At 41.9% G+C, this 23,110-nt stretch overlaps 1 protein-coding gene across 2 annotated transcripts in view; it reads right to left on the reverse strand.

Annotated features, from left to right (window-relative positions):
* Positions 1-23,110, reverse strand: part of HERC2 (HECT and RLD domain containing E3 ubiquitin protein ligase 2) — a 249,136-nt gene that overhangs the window by 214,551 nt on the left and 11,475 nt on the right. For both annotated transcript variants that reach the window (XM_081583082.1, XM_081583083.1), the window contains one exon: positions 21,421-21,535. In XM_081583082.1, coding sequence (XP_081439208.1) covers positions 21,421-21,535 — 115 coding nt within the window. The remainder of the gene's footprint in view (positions 1-21,420; positions 21,536-23,110) is intronic.

A 23,110-nucleotide genomic window follows, 5' to 3' on the forward strand; every position in this document is an offset into this window, starting at 1 on the left:
TCACTGGAAGAACTTTTGCTGAAGCTGAAGCTCCAATACTTTGGCCATGTGATGGGAAGGGCTGATGCACTGGAAAAGAATCTGATGCTGGGAAAGATAGAGGGCAAGAGGAGAAGGGGGCAACAGAGAATGAGATGGTTAAATAGCATCACCAACTCAACGGACATGAATTTAAGCAAAGTCCAGGAGATAGCAGAGGACAGAAGAGCCTGGTGTGCTACAGTCCATGGGGTCGCAAAGTCAGACATGACTTAGTGACTGAACAACAACAATCTAAATGTATTACTGAAAATTCTCCACAAAAACAAAACAGGAGTGGGGGGGGCAGTGGGTACACGTGTGTTGGTGGCAGGGGGAGACTGACTTATTTTAAGGAATTGGCTTCCACAATGGTGGAAGTTCAACTCCAAAAACTGCAGAGAAACCAAGCAGGGTGGGGACCAAGGAACAGCTGATGTTACAGTTTTGAGTCCAAAGGCAATCTGGAGGGAAAATTTCTTCTTGCTGGAAGAAAGTGAGTCTTTTCTCTAGTCAGGCTCTTCAAGTGACTGGATGAGGCCCACCCACATTATGAAGTGTAATTTGCTTTACTCAAAGTCCATGGGTTTACGTGTGAATTTCATTCAAAATTCACGTTCATAGAAACATCCAGAATAATATTTAATCTAACAAATATCTAGACAACATGGTTTGGCAAAGTTGATACATAAAATAAACCATTACACTAAAGATCTCAATTAATAAAATTAATTAAAACTAAAAAGAGATACTTCAAGACGGTGGAGGACTAGGACAGGGAGACCACTTTCTCCCCCACAAATTCATCACAAGATCATTTGAATGCTGAGCAACTTCCACAAAACAACATCTAAACGCTGGCAGAGGACACCAGGCACCCAGAAAGGCAGCCTATTCTCTTTGAAAGGAGATAGGACAAAAGACAAAAAGAAAGACAAAAGAGTTAGGGACGGAGACCTGTCCTGGGGAGGGAGTCCTGAAGGCGGAGACGTTTCCACACAGTAGGAAACCCTCTCACAGACAGGTGTGTGGGGACTTTTGGAATCTCAGAAGGCAACATAACCGAGAGAAAAAAAAAAAATAAACCGACAGAATACACGCCTAACCACAAATGTGGAAATGAGAACTTTCCCGAGAAAGGCTCTAACCTAACAACCTAACGCATAGCCGGGCCTGCTCGCAGAACAAAGGACTGAGGGAATACCAAAGGAGAACGCCCGGAGGCAGAGGTAGGCTTGTTACAGCCAGAGCTGGAAGGCAAGGGGCTGCTACAATCTCAGCCCCAGAGACATCTTCCACCAAACTGTGAGGAGGCTCCCAGCTGCTAACGTGACTTCCTGAGACCCCGGATGGCTGACATCTGCCAGGAGGGCCGAGGGTGACACCAGCTCTCCAGAAGAGACACACTGCACACCCGAGATGGCACTCTGGCTACACACCTAGAGACTGAGCGGCTAGGACCACGGAGGTGATTAAGACACACAGCCCACTTGGGACAGCGTGCTCAATGAGCACCTGGTGGCCTGAGCTACTCAGACCGGCAAAGGGCACAAAATGTACGTCCAACCCACAGGGACTGACCCAGAACTGTATCTGAGTGTCTCCTCTGGAAGTACGGGTCAGCAATGGCCTGCAGCAGGGGCTCTGGGTGCAGCAGACCTGGGTATGGCATAAACCTTCTTGGTGAAGGTCACCATTAACCCCACCATAGAGCCGCCAGAACTTACACAGGACTAGGGAAACAGACTTTTCGATGGCACAAATAAAACCTTCTGGGCACCAGGAAGCAGGAGAAAGGAGCAGTGACCTCACAAGTCATTGACCCAGAATTGTCCATCACTGTCCAGGAGTCTCCAGCAGAGGCTAGGTTCCACAGTGGCCTGATGCAGGGTCAGGGGCAATGAGTGCAGCAGTGTGTGCACTGGACCTTTTGAAGGAGGTCACCATTATCTTCATTACCTCCACCACAGATTGGCCTCAGGTCAAGCAACAGGGAGGGAATAGAGCCAGGACCACTAACAGAAAACTGGACTAAAGATTTACTGAGCGTGGCCCCACCCATCAGAATAAGACCCAGTTTCCCCTGAGTCAGTCTCTCCCATCAGGAAGCTTCCATAGGCCTCTTATCCCTATCTATCAGAGGGCAGACAGAATGAAAACCATAATCACAGAAAACTGACCAGACTGATCACATGGACCACAGCATAGTCTAGCTCCATGAAACTATGAGCCATGCTGTGTAGGGCCACCCAAGATGGACGGGTCATTGCAGAGAGTTCTGACGAAACGTGGTCCACTGGAGAAGGGGATAGCAAACCATTTCAGTGTTCTTGCTTTGAGAAGCCTATGAACAAAATGAAAAGGCAAAAAGGTATGACACTGAAAGATGAATTCCCTAGGTCGGCAGGTGCCCAATATGCTACCAGAGAAGAATGGAGAAATAACTACAGAAAGAATGCAGAGACAGACCCAAAACAAACACACCACCCAGTTGGGGATATGATGGGAATAGAAGTAAAGTCTGATGCTGTAAAGATCAATATTGCACAGGAACCTGGAATGTTAGGTCCATGAATCAAGGCAAATTGGAAGTGATCAAACAGGAGATGGCATGAGTGAACATCGACATTTTAGGAATCAGTGAAATAAATGGAAAAGAGTGGGCAAATTTAACTCAGATGACCATTACATCTACTACTGTGGGCAAGAATCCCTTACAAGATATGGAGTAGCCATCAGAGCCAACAAAAGAGTCTGAAATGCAATACTTGGATGCCATCTCAAAAACGACAGAATGATCTCTGTTCGTTTCTGAGGCAAACCATCCAATATCACAGTAATACAAGTCTATGACCTGACCAGTAATGCTGAAAAAGCTGAAGTTGACGGTTCTACGAAGACCTTCAAGACCTTCTAGAACTAACACTCAAAAAAGATGTCCTCTTCATTATGGGGACTGGAATGCAAAAGTAGGAAGTCAAGAGATACCTGGAGTAACAGGCAAATTTGGCCTTGGAGTACAAAACAAAGCAGGTCAAGGGCTAACAGAGTTTTGCCGAGAATGCTCTTTTGTCAACAAACACCCTCTTGCAACAACACAAGAAAAGACTCTACACATGGACATCACTAGATGGTCAATACCGAAATCAGACTGACTATATTCTTTGTAGCCAAAGATGAAGAAATTCTATTCAGTTCAGTTCAGTCACTTAGTCTTGTCCAACTCTTTGCGATCCCATGAGCTGCAGCATGCCAGGCCTCCCTGTCCAACACCAACTCCCGGAGCCTACCCAGACTCATGTCCATTGAGTGGGTGATGCCATCCAACCATCTCATACTCTTGTCGTCCCCTTCTCCTCCTGCCCTCAATCTTTCCCAGCATAAGGGTCTTTTCAAATGAGTCAGCTCTTCACATCAGGTGGCCAAAGTATTGGGAGTTTCAGCTTCATTATCAGTCCTTTCAATGAATATTCAGGACTGATTTCCTTTAGAACTAACTGGTTGGATCTCCTTGCAGTCCAAGGGACTCTCAAGAGTCTTCTCCAACACCACAGTTCACAACCATCAATTCTTCGGCGCTCAGCTTTCTTTATAGTCCAACTCTCATATCCATACACGACTACTGGAAAAACGATAGCCTTGACTAGACGAACCATTGTCAGCAAAGGAATGTCTCTGCTTTTTAGTATGCTGTCTAGGTTGGTCATAACTTTCCTTCCAAGGAGTAAGCGTTTTTTAATTTCATGGCTGCAATCACCATCAGCAGCGATTTTGGAGCCCAAAAAAATAAAGTTTCAAACTGTTTCCCCATCTATTTGCCATGAAGTGATGGGACCAGATGCCATGTTCTTACGGTTTCTGAATGTTGAGCTTTAAGCCAACTTTTTCACTCTCCTCTTTCACTTTCATCAAGAGGCTCTTTACTTCTTCTTTACTTTCTCCTATAAGGGCAGTGTCATCTGTATATCTGAGGTTATTGATATTTCTCCCAGCAATCTTGATTACAGTTTGTGCTTCATACAGCCCAGCGTTTCTCATGATGTACTCTGCATATAAGTTAAATAAGCAGGGTGACAATATACAGCCTTGACTTACTCTTTTTCCTATTTGGAACCAATCTGTTGTTCCATGTCCAGTTTGAACTGTTGCTTCCTGACCTGCATACAGGTTTCTCAAGACGCAGGTCAGGTGGTCTGGTATTCCCATCTCTTTCAGAATTTTCTGCAGTTTATTGTGATCCACACAACACAAGAGAAGACTCTACACATGGACATCACCAGATGGTCGACACCGAAATCAGACTGATTATATTCTTTGCAGCCAAAGATGGAGAAGCTCTATACAGTCAGCAAAAACAAGACCGGGAGATGACTGTGGCTCAGATCATGAACTCCTTATTGCCAAATTCAGACTTAAATTGAATAAAGTGGGGAAAACCACTAGACCATTCAGGTATGACCTAAATCAAATCTCTTATGATTATACAGTGGAAGAAATAGAAATAGATTTAAGGGACTAGATCTGATAGACAGAGTGCCTGATGAACTATGGACAGAGGTTTGTGACATTGTACAGGAGACGGGGATCAAGACCATCCCCAGGAAAAAGAAATGCAAAAAAGAAAAATGGCTGTCTCAGGAGGCCTTTCAAATAACTGTGAAGAGAAGTGAAAAGCAAAGGAGAAAAGGACAGATATAACCACTTGAATGTAGAGTTCCAAAGAATAGCAAGGAGAGATAAGTAAGCCTCTCTCAGCGACCAATGCAAAGAAATAGAGGAAAACAATAGAATGGAAAAGACCAGAAATTTCTCCAAGAAAATTAGAGATTCCAAGGGAACATATCATTCAAAGATGGGCTCAAGGAAGGATAGAAATGGTATGGACCTGACAGAAGCAGAAGATATTAAGGAGAGATGGCAAGAATACACAGAAGAACTGTACAAAAAAGATCTTGACGACCCAGTTAATTACGATGGTGTCATCACTCACCTAGAGGCAGACATCCTGGAAAGTGAAGTAAGTGGGCCTTAGGAAGCATCACTACAAACAAAGCCAGTGGAGATGATGGAATTCCAGTTGAGCTATTTCAAATCCTCAAAGATGATGCTGTGAAAGTGCTCCATTCAACATGTCAGCATATCTGGAAAACTCAGCAGTGGCCATAGGACTGGAATAGGTCAGTTTTCACTCCAATCCCCAAAAAAGGCAATGCCAAAGAATGCTCAAATTACCACACAATTGCACTCATCTCACACGCTAGCAAAGTAATGCTCAAAATCCTCCAAGCCAGGCTTCAACAGTACATGAACCGAGAACTTCCAGATGTTCAAGCTGGATTCAGAAAAGGCAGAGGAACCAGAGATGAAATTGCCAACATCTGCTGGATCATCGACAAAGCAAGAAAGTTCCAGAAAAACATCTACTTTTGCTTTATTGACTATGCCAAAGCCTTTGACTGTGTGGATCACAACAAACGGTGGAAAATTCTTCGAGATGGGACTACCAGACCACGTACCCTGCCTCCTGAGAAATCTGTATGCAGGTCAAGCAGCAAGTTAAAACTGGACATGGAACAACAGACTGGTTCCAAATCGGGAAAGGAGTACGTTAAGGCTGTATATCATCACCCTACTTATTCAACTTATATGCAGAGTACATCATGAGACATGCTGGGCTGAATGAAGCCCAAGCTGAAATCAAGATTGCCAGGAGAAATATCAATAACCTCAGCTATGCAGATGACACCACCCTTATGGCAGATAGAGAAGAAAAACTAAAGAGCCCTCTTGATGAAAATGAAAGAGAAGAGAGAAAAAGATGACTTAAAACTCAGCATTCATAAAATTAAGACCATGGCATCTGGTCCCATCACTTCATGGCAAATAGACGGGGAAACAATGGAAACAGTGAGAGACTTTTTCTTTGGGGCTCTGAAATCACTGCAGATGGTGACAACAGACATGAAATTAAAAGACGCTTGCTCCTTGGAAGAAAAGCTATGACAAACCTAGAAAGCATATTAAAAAGCACAGACACATCACCAATAAAGGTCCATCTAGTCAAAGCTATGGTTTTTCCAGTAGTCATGTGTGGAGGTGAGAGCTGGATTATAAAGAAAGCTGAGCGAAAAAGAATTGATCTTTTGAACTCCGGTGTTGGAGAAGACTCTTGGAGAGTCCCTTGGACTGCAAGGAGATCAAACCAGTCTATCCTAAAGGAAATCAGTCCTGAATATTCATTGGAAGGACTGAGGCTGAAGCTGAAGCTCCAATAGTTTGGCCACCTGATGCAAAGAACTGACTCATTTGAAAAGACCCTGATGCTGGGAAAGACTGAAGGTGGGGGGAGAAGGAGGGGACGACAGAGGATGAGATGGTTGCATGGCATCACCAACACAATGGACCTGAGTTTGAGTAGGCTCTGGGAGCTGGTGACGGAAAGGGAAGCCTGGTGTGCTGCAGTCCATGGGGTTGCAAAAAGAGTCAGACAGGACTGAGCGACTGAACTGAACTGAACTGAAAAGGAGATACAATACATGTTTTTGTATGACACTGAAATTTTTTTATATTTACAAAAAAGTACAATCTTAAGAGATATTAGGTATGAAAACTTTCTAATGAAACACAAACACAGAAGTGGCCGTTAAAATTTCCCTTGGCTCCATTGCATATCAACGAAACAGTGCAATATTTATTATGTCTAGCTCATTTTATCTATGTAATACCCCTAACAGCATCCCTAAACCTAGTAATAATACCCCTGACAAGAAAAAAAAAAAGAATAGGACTGGGAAGAAACTCACTCTACCAAAAACTCCGTGTTAGCTTTTGAATGCTATTACCTAGCTATGCTATATAGGTTTTTTTTTTTTTAATTTTATGACAAATTCTATTCCAAAGTGGCTATAGAGACATTGTACAGAGTCTGATTATTGTTTCAGGTAAAGTAAAAATGGATCAAAGCAGTATTTCTAGCGAATATATTTTTAGAAAATGTGATTTTTAAATGTTGATTTAAAATGTAATAAATATTGATGAACTTATTTACAAACCAGAAACAAATTCATAGACACAGCAAACAAACTTATGGTTACCGAAGGGGATATATTAGATAAACAACAAGATCCTACTGTATAGTACAGGGTACTATATTTGATATCTTGTAATAAACTATAATGGAAAAGAAAAACTGTAATAAAAATTAAAAATAGATCTTCTACTATTATCTATTTTGAAAAGTTTATATATTCAGAACTATAGGGGAGATTTTTTTAACAAGAACCACTTTATTTGGAGGCAGTAAAAAAATCCATTTATAACATAATAAACAAACCTTCCCTCAATTTCTTCAGTTAGTCCAAAGAACAAAACCTCTGACTTAATCAGAACTTACGTTTAACCTTAGATATTCTAAAGTCCATCCATGTCAACTCCTCCCCACCCCTAGCTGCATGCATGTAGGATCTTAGTTTCACAACCAGGGATCAAACCCAGGTCCCCTGCATTAGCAGCTCAAAGTTTTAAACACTGGAGAACCAGGGAAATCCCGTCCACGTCAACACTGGATTGCCATCCAGTCAATCCCAAAGGAAATCAACCCTGAATATTCATTGGAAGGACTGATGCTGAAGCTGAAGCTCCAATACTTTGGGCACCTGATACGAAAAGCCTCCTTATTAGAAAGGCTCTGATGCTGGGAAAAATTGAGTGCAGGAGGAGAAGTGGGTGGCAGAAGATGAGATGGTTAGATAGCATCACTGACTCAGAGGACATGAATCTGAGCAAACTCTGGGAGGTGGTGAAGAACAGGGAAGCCTAGTGTGCTGCAGTGAATGGGGTAGAAATGAGTCAGAGAGGACATAGGGACCAAACAACAACTACAACAACCTTAAAAGCAGTGTTTAAGTTTTTCTTTAATGTAAAGATATTCACCCCAATATTAAACTGATTCAACTGACAGCTAATGTGTGAACAGAGAGAGATCATCCGGTCATTTTTGAGACTGCGTCCAAGTACTGCATTTCAGACTCTTTTGCTGACGATGAGGGCTACTCCATTTCTTCTAAAGTATTCTTGCCCACAGTAGTAGATACAATGGTCATCTGAATTAAATTCACCCATTCTAGTCCATTTTAATTCACTGATTCCTAAAAGGTCGATGTTTACTCTTGCCATCTCCTGTTTGACCACTTCCAATTTACCTTGATTCATGGACCTAATATTCCAGGTTTCTACGCAATACTCTCTGCAGCAACGGACTTTACTTCCACCGCCAGTCACATCCACAACTGAGGGTTGTTTTCACTTCGGCTCCATCTCTTCATTCTTTCTAGAGTTATTTCTCCACTCTTCTCCAGTAAAATATTGACCACCTACCAACCCAGGGAGTTCATCTTTCAATGTCATATCTTTTTGCCTTTTCATACTGTTCATAGGGTTCTCAAAGCAAGAATACTGGGTTGCCATTCCCTTCTCCAGTGGACCACATTTTCTCAGAACTCTCCACCATAACCCATCCATTTTGGGTGGCCCTACACGGCATGGCTCATAGTTTCATTGAGTTAAACAAGGCTGTGATCCATGTAATCAGTCTGGTGAGTTTGCTGATTGTGGTTTTCATCTTGTCTGCCCTCTGATAAGAGGCTTATGGTAGCTTCCTGATGGGAGAGACTGACTGTGGGGGAATCTGGGTCTTGTTCTGATGGGCTGGGCCACGCTCAGTAAATCTTTAATCCAATTTTCTACTGATGGATAGGGCTGTGTTCCCTCCCTGTTGTTTGACAAAGGCCAAACTATAGTGGGGTAATAGTGGTAATGGTGACCTCCTTCAAACGGACTTAGGCCCCCACTGTTGTATTCAGTGCTCCTGACCCTGCAGCAGGCCACTGTCGACCCACATCTCCACCGGAGACTCCTGAACACTCACAGGCAAGTCTGACTCAGTCTCTTGTGGGGACACTGCTCCTTTCTCCTAGATGCTGGTGATCACAAAGTTTTGTTTGTGCCCTTCAAGAGTTTGTTTCCCAAATCCTGTGGAAGTTCTATAATCAAATCCCACTGGCCTCCAAACTCAAATTCCCTGGGGGTTCTCAGGCCCTTTACCGGATCCCCAAGTTGAGAAATTTGTTGTGGGTCCTAGAACTTTCTTAACAATGCGAGAATGTCTTTGGTATAATTGTTCTGCAGTTTGTGGGTCATCTGCTTGGCTCTATGGCGGGGACTAATGGCAACCTCCTCCAAAAGGGCTTATGCCACACGCCACATGTCCCAGGTCTGCTGCAGCCACAGCCCCTGTCGCTGCAGCAGGCCACTGCTGACCCATGCCTCTGCAGGAGACAGTCAAACACTCAAAGGCAGGTCTGGCTCGGTCTCTGTGGGGTCTCTGGGTCCTGGTGGGTACAAGTTTTTGTTTGAGCCCTCTGAGCATCTCTGGTGGGTATGGGGTTTGATTCTAAAAGCAAATTCTCCCCTCCTATGGTATTATTGGGGCTTCTTCTTTGCCCTTGGACATGGGGTATCTTTTTTTGGTGGGATGCAACATTCTCCTATTGATGGTTGCTCAGAATGATCTCTGTTCATTTCCAAGGCAAACCATTCAATATCACAGTAATCCAAGTCTATGACCCCAACCACTAACACCAGAGAACCCGAATGGTTCTATGATGACCAACAAGACTTTCTATAACTACCACCAAAAAAAAAGATGTCCTTTTCATCAGAGGGAACTGGAATGCAAAAATAGGAAGTCAAGAGATATCTGGAGTAACAGGCAAGTTTGGCCTTGGAGTATAAAATGAAGCATGGCAAAGGCTAACACAGTTTTTCCAAGATAACGCACTGGTCATAGGAAACATCCTCTTCCAACAACACAGGAGATGACTCTACACACGGACATCACCAGATGGTCAACACCGAAATCAGACTGACTATATTCTTTGCAGCCAAAGATGGAGAAGCTCTATAGTCAGCAAAAACAAGACCAGGAGCTGACTGCGGCTCAGATCATGAACGCCTTATTGCCAAATTCAGACTTAAATTGAAGTAGGGAAAACCACTAGACCATTCAGGTATGATCTAAATCAAATCCCTTATGATTATGCAGTGGAAGTGAGAAATAGATTTAAGGGACTAGAACTGATAGACAGAGTGCCTGATGAACTATGGACGGAGGTTCATGACATTGTACAGGAGGCAGTGATTAAGACAATCCCCATGGAAAAGAAATGCAAAAAAGCAAAAAGATTGTCTGAGGAGGCCTTACAAACAGCTGAGAAAAGAATAGAACCTAAAGGCAAAGGAGAAAAGGAAAGATACACCCATCTGAGTGCAGCGTTCCAAAGAATAGCAAGGAGAGACAAGAAAGCCTTCCTCAGGGATCAGTGCAAAGAAATAGAAGAAAACAACAGAATGGGAAAGACTAGAAATCTCTTTAAGAAAATTAGATATATCAAGGGAACAGTTCATGCAAAAATGGACATGCAAAATGACCTCTAAATCTGTAGTCAGTCAGGCAAATGTGAGAGTAGCCTGGGAATTCCATCTGAGTCTGGCATATGAAGTGGAGGACAGAAACGGTAAGGATCTAACAGAAGCAGAAAATATTACGAAGAGGTGGCAATAATACACAGAAGAACTATACAAAAAGACCTTAATGACCCAGATAACCACAATGGTGTGATCACTCACGTAGAGCCAGACATCCTAAAATGCAAAATCAAGTAGGCTTTAGAATCATCACTAAGAACAAAGCTAGTGGAGATGATGGAATTCCAGCTGAGCTATTTCAAATCCTGAAAGATGATGCTGTGAAAGTGCTGCACTCAATATGCCAGCAAATTTGGAAAACTCAGCAGTGGCCACAGGACTGGAATAGGTCAGTTTTCATTCCATTCCCAAAGAAAGGCAATGCCAAAGAATGCTCAAACTACTGCACAATTGCACTCCCCTCACACACCAGCAAAGTAATGCTCAAAATTCTTCAAGCTAGGCTTCAACAGCACATGAACCATGAATTTCCAGATGTTGAAGTTGGATTCAGAAAAGGCAGAGGAACCAGAGATCAAATTGCCATCATCCGCTGGATCATAAAAAAAGCAAGAAAATTCCAGAAAAACACCTACTTCTGCTTCACTGACTACAGCAAAGCCTTTGACTGTGTGGGTCACAACAAACGGTGGAAAATTCTTAAAGAGATGGGAATACCAGACCTCCTTACCTGCCTCCTGCAAAACATGTATGCAGGTCAAGAAGCAAGTTAAAAATGGACATGGAACAAAAGACTGGTTCCAAATCAGGAAAGGAGTAAGTCAAGGCTGTATATTGTCACCCTGCTTATTTAACTTCTATGCAGAGTACATCATGCAAAATGCTGGGCTGGATGAAGCACAAGCTGGAATCAAGATTGCCGGGAAAAATATTAATAACCTCAGATACACAGATGACATCACCCTGATGACAGAAAGCAAAGAGAAACTAAACAACCTCTTGATGAAAGTGAAAGAGAAGAGTGAAAAAGCTGGCTTAAAATTCAACATTCAAAAAACTAAGATCATGGCATCCAGTTCCATCACTTCATGGCAAACAGATGGGGGAAAAATGTAAACAGTGACAGACTATTTTCTTGGGCTCCAAAATCTCTGCATATGTTGACTGCAGCCATGAAATTAAAAGACACTTGCTCTTTGCAAGAAAAGCTATGATCAAACTAGAGAGCATATTAAAAAGCAGTTTGTGATTACATTTCTGACAAATGTCTGTATAGTCAAAGCTATCTTTTTTCCAGTAATCATGTATGGATGTGAGAGTTGGACTATAAAGAAAGCTGAGCGCCAAAGAATTGATGCTTTTGAACTGTAGTGTTGGAGAAGACCCTTTAGAGTCCCTTGGACTGCCATCAAACCAGGAGATCAAACCAGTCAATCCTAAAGGAAATCAGTCCTGAATATTCACTGGAAGGACTGATGGTGAAGCTGAAACTCCAATACTTTGGCCACCTGATGAGAAGACTTACTGGAAAAGACCCTGATGCGGGGAAAGATTGAAGGCCGGAGGAGAAGGGGATGACAGAGATGGTTGGATGGCATCACCGACTCAATGGACATGAGTTTGAGCAAGCTCCAGGAGTTGAGGATGGACAGGGAAGCCTGGCATGCTTCAGTCTGTGGGGTCGCAAAGAGTTGGACACAACTGAGCGACTGAACTGACTTACTGAATTTGTGAAATCCTGTACAAATGCTAAGAGAAACTACTAGATCATCAGTCACCACGCACAAGTTAACAAATAAATGTACACATGCCTTTGCCTCTTCATGCTATTGTATGCCAGGATGCAAAACCAACTTTACACCTCTTACTTAGCACATTCTTTTTGCTTATTAAACATGTAAAATGGGACTCTTATAATGTGGACTCTAGAGCTCTGCTAAAATGTTTAATACCAATATCATACTTTTTTTATCTGTGGTGTAACAAAAATATTTATTTGGTCTTTGGTCTAGGTTCCTGGCACAGAGCTTCTAAAACCCTTGCAATTAACTCAGGAGTGTCTTTTGATATTCATAACAAGCTCCTTTCCACTATACCTGAGCTTATGCTAAGGAACTGACTGAGGATGGGGCCTCTAGAATGTTCCATGATGTGAGCTGGTCACCAAAAGACCAAACAGTGATTAGAGGGGAAAACTATCAGGACCATCTCCTGACCTCTAGAGAGAGAGGGTTGCAGATTAAATAAAATCTCTTGAACAGAAAAAGTGGGGGATATTTCAGGTTGGTGAATACACAGATGTGCTGGGAGGTTGAAGGGCCAAGAAAAGGCATGGAAGCTCTGAGCCCCTTCCCCACACCTTGCTTTCTGCATCTCCTCCACTTGGCTGTTTTGAGCTGTCTTATTTATAATAAACCAACAAAGTGTTTTCCTGAATTTTTTGAGTTTTTCTAGGGAATCATTGAACCTGAGAGGGTCATGGAAACCTCTAAATCTGTAGTCAGTCAGGCAAATGTGAGAGTAGCCTGGGAATTCCATCTGAGTCTGGCATATGAAGTGGAGGCAGCCTTGGAGAACTGAGCGCTTCATTTGTGGGGACTGAACTCCAGTAGTTAAGTGTCAGAACTGGACTGAATTATCAGACATCCAGTTGGTGCTGGAGAATCACAGAATTGGTGTAGAACCACACTCTGAATCTGTTGTTTAGTCGCTAAGTCACATTTGACTGTTTTGTGATCCCATGTACTACAGCCCACCAGGCTCCTCTGTCCATGGGATTCTCGAGGCAAGAATACTGAAGTGGGTTGCCATTTACTTCTCCAGAGGATCCTCCTGACCCAGGGTTCAAACCTGTGTCTCCTGCACTGACAGGCAGATTCTTTACCACTGAGCCACCAGAGAAGCCCACTATTTGAATTAGAGGCTACTTAATTCAGATAAAAGTCATAATCTCAACCACATGAATAGCTGAGATTAAACCAGAAAGAATGGTGGCAAAGAAACATAAATATATAAGCAAGATGCTAAAGATTACTATCCAGGAAGAAAGATAGTAATTTCTGTCTTAAAGAAAAATGTCCAGTTAAGCGAAAACATGAAACAAGGTGGTAAGAGATCAGTTGGCAGATAAAGTGAGAAATAGAAGATCTGAGGTCAACTTGATCTGCCTTAGTTAACAAAACCTGCAAAAAATGTGTCAGAATTGACAAAGTTGATCAGTAAAGAAAGGTTTGAACCCTTTACTACCACCCTGGGCTTTCTCTCTGTGACTACAGCACAGCTATCCTCTCTCAAGCCCAGATCAACTTCCTCTGAAAGCTGTCTGATGCCATCTTCCCGGGATCAGCTCTCTTCCTGTCTCTGAAACCTTCAAGGTAATAGACTTTGGCTGTACAGATACAACACACTCTTTGAAAAGCAAACGTCATCAGCAGAACTTGGAAACATGTTAGAAATGCAAATTCCCAAGTCTTACCCCAAATCCAAGAAATCATAAATTCTAAGGGTGGAGCCAGACACTGGTCAGGCCAGTGTCTGACCAAGACTCCAGGTGATCCTAATGAACTACAGAGTTTGAGAACCCTTGGGCTACAGAATCAGGATTCAACTGAGTTCTCACTGCTAGGAGGACTGAGTCCTGACTACTCTTCCTAACACTCACAGCCCTTTGTGCAATAGCTTCTAACCCTGAGTTTACAAATGTGTTCCCCCAGAGTGTGTCCACTGTATTCTCCTAGATTTAGATGCAGCTGAGCACTCGAGCAGTCCATGTCCCTCCAGGCTGGCCCACCCCTACCTGCTGCTCCCTGTCCACCCTACATATACCACTGTTCTTCACAGTCCTCCACCTGGAGGGCCCCACTTGCACCACCACCCCTGGGCCCAGGCCAGGTCTCCTTGACAAACCACAGGGATTACGCCACTCCTGAACTCCACCCGCCCTGGTTATGGGTGACATCATGGGGTTTCTATGATCCTGTTAAACACTTCTGTATGCAAATGCATTTTCTGCCCAAATAATCATGAGTTATTTGGGAAGAAAAGCCACATCCTCCACAGAGAAATTATAAAACCAGGAGAAAAGTTGTCACATTCTTAAAAAAAAAAACGACAATCAAAAACTCATCTCTGGACCTTAAAATTGAAACACATATAACTAAAGAGCACTGACTAGACCAAGAGAAAAAAAAAACCCTAAAAACAACACACAATACAAAGTCAGAAAAAGCCAAAAATAAACTTCATAAAAACTATATAAAAACTATAAAAAGTTAGTACTGATGTCCATAAATGACATTAGTAATGTAACAGAAATAGCAATAAAATTTTTTAAGAGGCCTGACTAAGCAAACAACTGGCTAGTATATTTCTACTATCTGCACAGACTGAGAAGGTTTATAATAAATGAAATAGTTCTTGATACTTAGGTTCTTCACACGAAGGTTAGCCCCTGACAAAGATTACAAAATTAAGTTTAGTGTTTCTGTTATTAGCCTCTTAACTTTCCTTTCTTTACATCCTATTCCCTCCTCTATTTTCCCTCAAAATAATAAACACAGTAACTCTAAACAGGGTTGTAAGAAATATTCACTTGAAAAAAACATGTAAGATTATAATCTAGCCTGTCTTTTGTAGGGCAGGCCCCGAAAAGGAAACACAAAGCTTACTACCTAGGTGGAAGCACTCTTTCCTCATCAGTAGGATCAAAAAGTTCCAAAAGGAAGAAAAGAAGGTTTATTCCAAGGTAAGCTCAAATTATTAAAAGCCACTATGTCCCAGAAATGAACCGTGAAGAAAACAAGCTAAACAACAGTAAGAACTCATCCTAGAATTGGTGTGTGCACAGTAGAAAATGGTCAATCCCCAGGGAAACAGAGCAAAGAAAATGGAGCATTTAAGCAACTTCTGCTCTGATCTGTATTTTTCTCATAATCAGCCACACTACAATCACATGTGATGTATACAGTTTTCTGAGGAGACAGGTAAGGTGGTCTGGTATTCTATCTCTTTGAGAATTTTCCAGTTTGTTGTGATCCAGACAGTCAAAGAGTCCCCACAGTCAATGAAACAAAGGTAAATGCTTTTCTGGAATTCCCTTGCTTTCTCTACGATCCGATGAATTTTGGCAATTTGATCTCTGGTCCCTCTGCCTTTTCTGAATCCAGCTTGTACATCTATCTGAAAGTTCTTGATTCACATACTGCTGGAGTAGAGCTTGAAGGATTTTGAGCACAACCTTACTAGATGTGAAATGAGCACAACTGTACGACAGTCTAAGCATTCTTTGGCATTATCCTTCTTCAGGATTGGAATGAAAACAGACCTTTTCCAGTCCTGTGTCCACTGCCGAGTTTTCCAACTTTGCTAACATACTGAGTGCAGCCCTCTGACAGCATCATCTTTTAGAATTTTAAACAGCTCAATTGAAATTCCATCTCCTCCACTAGGTTTGTTTGTAGTTATGCTTCCTAAGGCCCACTTGACTTCACAGTCCAGGATGTATGGTTCTAGGTAAGTGATCACACCATCATGGTTATCCAGGTCATTAAGATCTTTCCTGTATAGTTCTTCTGGGTATCCTTGTCACCTCTTCTTAATCTCTTCTGCTTCTGTTAAGTTCTTGCTGTTTCTGTCCTTTTTTGTTGCCCATTCCTGCATGAAATGTTCCCGTGATATCTCTAATTTTCTTGAAGAGATCTCTAGTCTTTCCCATTCTATTGTTTTCCTTTACTTTTTTGCATTGTTCGTTGAAGAAGGCTTTCTTATCACTCATTCCTATTCTCTGGAACTAAGCATTCAGTTCGGTATATCTCTTCCTTCCTCAGCCTCCTCAAAGAACCATTTTGCCTTTGTGTATTTCTTTTCCTTTGGGATGGTTTTGATCACTGCCTCTTGTACAATATTATGAACCTCTGGCCGTCGTTCTTCAGGCACTCTGTCTACCAGATCTAATTTCTTGAATCAGTTTGTCACCTCCACTGTATAATCATGAGGGATTTGATTTAGGTCATTAACTGACTGGCCTAGTGGTTTTCCCTACGTTCTTCAATTTAAGCCTGAATTTGCAATAAAAAGCTCATTATCTGAGCCACAGTCAGCTCCAGGTCTTTTTTTTTTGTGGACTGCATAGAAATTCTCCATCTTTGCCTGCAAAGGACATAATCCATCAGATTTTGGTATTGACCTCTGGTGACGTCCATGTGTAGAGTCATCTCTTGGGTCATTGAAAAAGGGTGTTTACTATGACCAGTGTGTTAGTGTTTGCCCTGATTCATTTTATATTCCAAGGCCAAACCTGCCTGTTATTCTGGGTATCCCTTGACTTCCTGCTTTTGAATTCCAATTCTCTATGTGAAAAGGACAAAAGAAGGAATCTTTTTTGATGTTAGTTATAGAAGGTCTTGTAGGTCTTCAAAGTACCGGTCGACTTCAGCTTCTCTAGCATCTATGGTTGGAGCACAGACTTCAGTTTACTGTGATGTTGAATGGTTTGCCTTGGAAAACGAACTGAGATCATCCTGTCATTTCTGAGACTGCATCCAAATACTGCATTTCGGACTCTTTTGTTGACTATGAGGGCTACTCCATTTCTTCTAAAGGATTCTTGCCCAGAGTAGTAGATATAATTATCTGAATTCAATTCACCCATTCCTGTTCATTTTAGCTCACTGATTGCTAAGATGTCAATGTTCATTCTTGCCATCTCCTGCTTAAGCACCTCCAATTTACCCTGATTCATAGATCTAACATTCCAGGTTACAATCCAATATTGTTCTTTACAGCACTGGACTTTACTTTCACCACCAGATATATCCACAGTTGTAATGAGAGTCATTTCAGCTTTGGCCCAGCCACTTCATTCTTTCTAGAGCTATTAGTAATTGCTTTCCCCTCTTGGACACCTTCCAACCTGGGGGTTCATCTTGCAGTGTTATATCTTTTTGCCTTTTCATACTGCTCATGGGGTTCTTGCGGCAAAAATACTGGAGTGGTTAGCCATTCCCTGCTTCCATGGATCACGTTTTGTCAGAATTCGTCATTATGACCTGCCTGTCTCAGTTGGCCCTGAACCGTGTGGCTTACCAGCTTCATTGAGTTATGCAAGTCCCTTCACCACGAAAGGGTTATGATCCACGAAGGGGGAATATCAGACCACCTTACCTGGATCCTGAGAAACCTGTACACGGGTGAAAAAGAAACAGAATCGGATAAGAACAATGGACTGGTTCAAAATTGGGAAAGGAGTAAAACAAGGCTGTATACTGTCACCCTGTTTATTTAACTTCTATGCAGAGTACTTCATGCAAAATGCTGGGCTGAATGATTCACAGATTGGAATTTAGATTGCTGGGAGAAATATATACAATCTCAGCTATGCAAATGATACCACTCTAACAGCAGAAAGTGAAGAGGAACTGAAGAACCTCTTGATGAAGGTAAAAAGCAGAGTGAAAAAGCTAGCTTGAAACTCAACATTCAAAAAACTAAGATCATAGCATCCAGTCCTGTAACTTCATAGCCAATAGAAGGGGAAAGGGTGGAAGCAGTGACAGATTTTATTTTCCTGGGCTCCAAAATCACTATGGATGGTGACTGCAGCCATGAAATTCAAAGATGTTTATTCCCTAGAAGGAAAGCAATGTCAAACCTAGACAGCATATTAAAAAGCAGAGATATCATTTGGCCAACTAAGCTCTGTAAAGTCAAAGCTATGATTTTTCCAGTAGTCATGTATGGATGTGAGAGTTGGCCCATCAGGAAGGTTGAGTGCCAAAGAATGGATGCTTTCAAATTGTGGTTCTGAAGAAGACTCTGGAGAGCCCCTTGGACTGCAAGGAGATCCAACCAGTCAATCCTATAGGATATCAATCCTGAATATTCATTGGAAGGACTGATGCTTAAGCTTCAAAACTCTGGCCACCTGATGCAAAGAGCCAACTCATTGGAAAAGACCCTGATACTGGGAAAGGCTGAATTCAAAAGGAAGAGGGCAGCAGATGATGAGATGGTTAAGACAGCATCACTAACTCAATAGATGTTGAATTGGAGCAAACTCTGGGAGATAGATGAAGGGCAGGGAAACCTGACATGCTGCAAGTCCATGGGGTTGCAAAGAGTAAGACAGGTGTTACTGACTGAACAACAACAAAATAATGTACACAATCTTGGGAATTCCCTGACAGTCCAGTGGTTAGGACTCTGCAGTTTCCCTGCCAGAGGTCTTGGTTTGAAACCTGGTTGGTCCCGCAAGCTGCTATATAATGCAGCCAAAAAAAAAAGACCACAGTCTTAAAAATGAAATTTGGCATATATAAATCTATCTATTAAAAAAAGTATTACCTCATAACAAAAAGCATATATCATGTCTCATTAAAAACAGTAACTTTTACTGAATGTTAAGAAAAAACTATTCATTTGGGACCTACATAAAGAACAATTACACTTTGCTTTCTTTAATTTTTTTAAATTTATTTACTTTTGGCCATTCTGGGTCCTTGCTGTTGTCCACAGGCTTTCTCTGGATGCGGCGAGTGGGCACTACTCTCTAGTTACAGTGTGGAAGGAAGGGAAGTCGCTCAGTCGTGTCCGACTCTTTGCGACCCCGTGGACTCTAGCCTACCAGGCTCCTTCGTCCATGGGATTCTCCAGGCAAGAATACTGGAGTGTTTTGCCATTTCCTTCTCCAGGGGATCTTCCCGACCGAGGGATTGAACCCAGGTCTCCCGCATTGGAGGCAGACGCTTTAACCTCTGAGCCACCAGGGAAGTCCCTAGTTACAGTGTGAGGGCTCCTCATCTCAGTGGCTTCTCTTGCTGTGGAGCCTAAGCTCTAGCGCATGCAGGCTTCAGTAGCTGCAGCTCCCAGACTCTAGTTTTCGTGCACAGGCTTAGTTGCTCTGTGGCATATGGGATCTTCTCAGACAGGGGATCAAACCTATGTCTCCTGCGTTGGCAGGAGGATTCTTTACCACTGATCCATCAGGGAGGCCCTACACTTTGCTTTCTAACCACATATTTTTTAAAAAACAAAGAACAATAAATACTCATCAAATGTAATGAATAAGAAATAGACTTTGAATTTTTCCATGTAATTAGTTTTTCTCAGAGTATCTTTTAGAACTGTTTCACAAAAAACGTTTTAAGAAGTATGTTTTAATGCATTAATACTGGAAGGATAGGACGAAAAGGCACAAAAACTTTAAAAGTATACGGAATGAACTACTAATACTAATAAATCATTACAAACTAAAACAGGCATGTAACATGATTACATGATACTATTTACATGAAAGTCTAGAACAGGCAAAACCAATCCATGACAGAGAAAAATCAGATCAATGGTTGCCTACAAGTAGAGAGGACAGGAAGGAGCCAGTAAGGGGCATGTGAGAACCTTCAAAGTGGGAGTACCAATGAGTGTTTAGGTTACACCGAATATGTCTGTTGAAACTTATGGAACAGGCAACTCAAAACATATAACGGGTAAGTTTTACCCTAAAGACAAAAAGCTACACTGAAGTCAATCTTGTTAGTAATATGCATGAAGTGTCTAAGGGAGTCAGGTAAGATGCACCAGTGGACAGAGGGTAGATTAGTATGATCTGGGGGATGAGTGTGCAGTGGTTCACTGTACAGACTTGTCAGTTGTTGCGGGTGCATGGAAGTTTTCACAATAAAATATAAATAAAATATCAGGAAAAAAATGAGCTCACTCTGCTAGACACTGTCACTGAAAAGATACATTGTTTTTCCGTGTGTTTTCAAGTGGACACTATTCTAATTCATTCTATGAAAAGTAACTACTTTTTTTCTTTCTTTAATGTGGACCATTTTTAAAGCCTTTCTTTCTTTGTTACAATATTGCTTCTGTTTTATGTTTTGGTTTTTGGCTGCAGGCATGTAGCTCTCCAACTAGGACTGAACCCACACCCCCTGCATCAGAAGGTGAAGTCCTATCCACAAGACAGCCAGGGAAATTCCACTATTTTCTAAAATAATCTTATCCATCCTGATGATTTTCAAATAGCAGGACTAAATAAACTTCAGCAGTGGATCTCAAGTCGAGCTGTTCAGATTCCATAGGTTTGGGGTGAGTACAGGCATCCATTTCTTTTTAAAGCCTAAACAGTGATTCTGATTCCCAGCCAAAGTCAAGAACAACTGACTTCACTGCGTTTTCATAATCCCACACCCAACAAGAGTGTTCACTGATATTTCCCTGCACAGACAAATACAGTAAAAGTCCATAGGCCAAAGGCTTCCAAAAAGTGTTTTATATGCTCCCACAGGATAGTCACAGGGGTTTCCCAGGTAATGCAGTGGAGAAGACTGCCTGGCAATGCATGAAACGCGAGAGACAGGGTTCAATCCCTGGGTCAGGAAGACCCCCTGGAGAAGACAATGGTAACCCATTCCAGTCTTCTTGCCTGGAAAATCCCATGGACAGAGGATATTCCCAGGCTACAGTCCATGGAGTCGCAAAGAGTCAGACACGACTGAGCACGCGCGTGCACATACACAAACACACACACGCACAAGACAGTCATGCTGGAAAACTTTCAGAATACTATTTCCACTCAACCTCATAAAAACCACAAATTTATAGTTAGTCAAAGCAAGGTATATTTCAAAACTTAGAGAAAAAACAGTAAGTGGAGTTCCCAGAAGCTGCAAATGAGACATCAGAGGAAGGACACCACAGTAGGTGGCTCTGCAATTAAAAGGCCTTCAACTTGGGTAGAACAACAAAATTCAGGAAGCTCCTAATATTAATTATCGTTTAGACATTTCCAAAGTGAAAACAAAAGTGAGTTATACTCAGGCACACTCCTGTCCATACAGCATATTCCAAAATTTCTACAGAATGCAATTTATAAAGGTCTTCAAAAAATGAAAAATATTAGTTAAAGGCCCTTACCTTTTCTAGGAGGAAGTTCTCCATTCTGTGATATTTCTGTCCCAGTATATACAATTTCTCCATCTTTAACCATTTCATTCCACAGACCACAGAGTCCATCTCTTGTGAATGCAAGCTGGTAATGATAAATAAAATAAATTCAGAGTGATCATACTCACAATGCAATTCTTAAAGAATAATGTGAAAAAAAAAAAAATCTCATTCCCACTTACTATTCAGTCATTCAGCATTTAATGAAAACTGCCCCAAGGTACACAGTTAAGTGAACAAGGTACCATGCATAATATTTTACCTACTAAGTTTTGCTTAGGATACAAGATAAAAGACACATGTGTGCACATGCTCTGGAAAGATAAGCCAGTCACAAATAATATGATCAGTTATAGGAAGGGGAACATGGGTAGAAGGCAGGAGAGGTGAATGAAAGCAAGATTTTGAGTTTACCTTACATGTAAGTTAACCTGTTTATTAAGAAAAGTACACTTCACCCTTGAATAACCTGGAGGTTAATCCAAATATAACTTTGATAGTGAGCCTGGAATATTTAGGTTTGCACCAAAAAAGCTGCTCAAAGCCTGATAGGAACTCCTCCACTGGCCAAATTGAGAATAATTTTGAACAGCAAAGTATATAACAACTATACTAGGCTGAAATAGTAAATAAAAACATGAGTCTATACTGATATTCAAAGACAAAATAACATTCTCACAAAAAGTGCTCTTGGCTATCCACATTTGGGAGTCAAAAAAGGTTTCCCAGAGCAAGCAGTCATTGACCAAGGGTCGGGGCACAGTGAACACCCAGAGAAAGCATCCATTCTGAAAACTGCAGGTACAGTAGAAACCCTCTTCTCAGACAGACAAGATACTTTACACTAAAACAAACACATCTGTTTGCCCATCTTTCAATGGAAGGCCAAGGCATTTTCTTTGCTCACAAGTCCACTAGCTTGTTCCTTGTCATCAATCCCACATACACAACTCTCATGAACCATTCACTATTTCCAGACTCACCAAGAACTGAAGAGTACTTTATGAGCAATCTTAGTACATAATTCTTCTAGACTTTCAAGACATCTCCCCCAATCCTTATCAATTCTTTCTTTCCTAATCTGTACAAGTAATTTTTTTAAGCATCTCAGTTTTACCCAAGCAATGTGTAGTAGGCAAATCTAAGATGCCCTGAAGATTCTTACCCCCTGGCGCACACACATCCTGTGTAATCCTCTCTCTGAGTTTGGGCAGGACCTCCGAATATAGGACAGGACATCACACCTGGACTAGGTTTTGTTTCCTTCTGCGGCAAAGGTGAAGGAATTTCTCATATATAATTAAGGTCTCACATCAGCTGATTTCTAGTCAATCAAAAGGAAGATTATCCTAGGGGTCATGTGAGGTAAAAGCCCTTCAGAGGATGGGACCATCCAGAAGAGATGCTCTCCACAGCCACTGCCATGAGCTGCCTATGGAGAGGGGTGTCTCCTAGGAGCCCACAACTCAGTCCCACAGTCCCACAAACTGAATTCTGCCAACCAGGATGCCAATAAAACCCTAGATGAGAATGCAAACTTGTGAGCACCTTGACTGTATCCTGTGAGTCCTGAAGCAGAAGACCCAGCTAAGCCATGGCCAGACTCCTGACCCACAGAGAAAAGGAGAGAGGACACGGAGTTGTTTTAAGCTGATACATT

Source organism: Giraffa tippelskirchi, chromosome 3, assembly GCF_054371585.1.
Source record: "Giraffa tippelskirchi isolate mGirTip1 chromosome 3, T2T-mGirTip1v1.2.pri, whole genome shotgun sequence".
NCBI classification, from domain to species: Eukaryota; Metazoa; Chordata; class Mammalia; order Artiodactyla; family Giraffidae; genus Giraffa; species Giraffa tippelskirchi.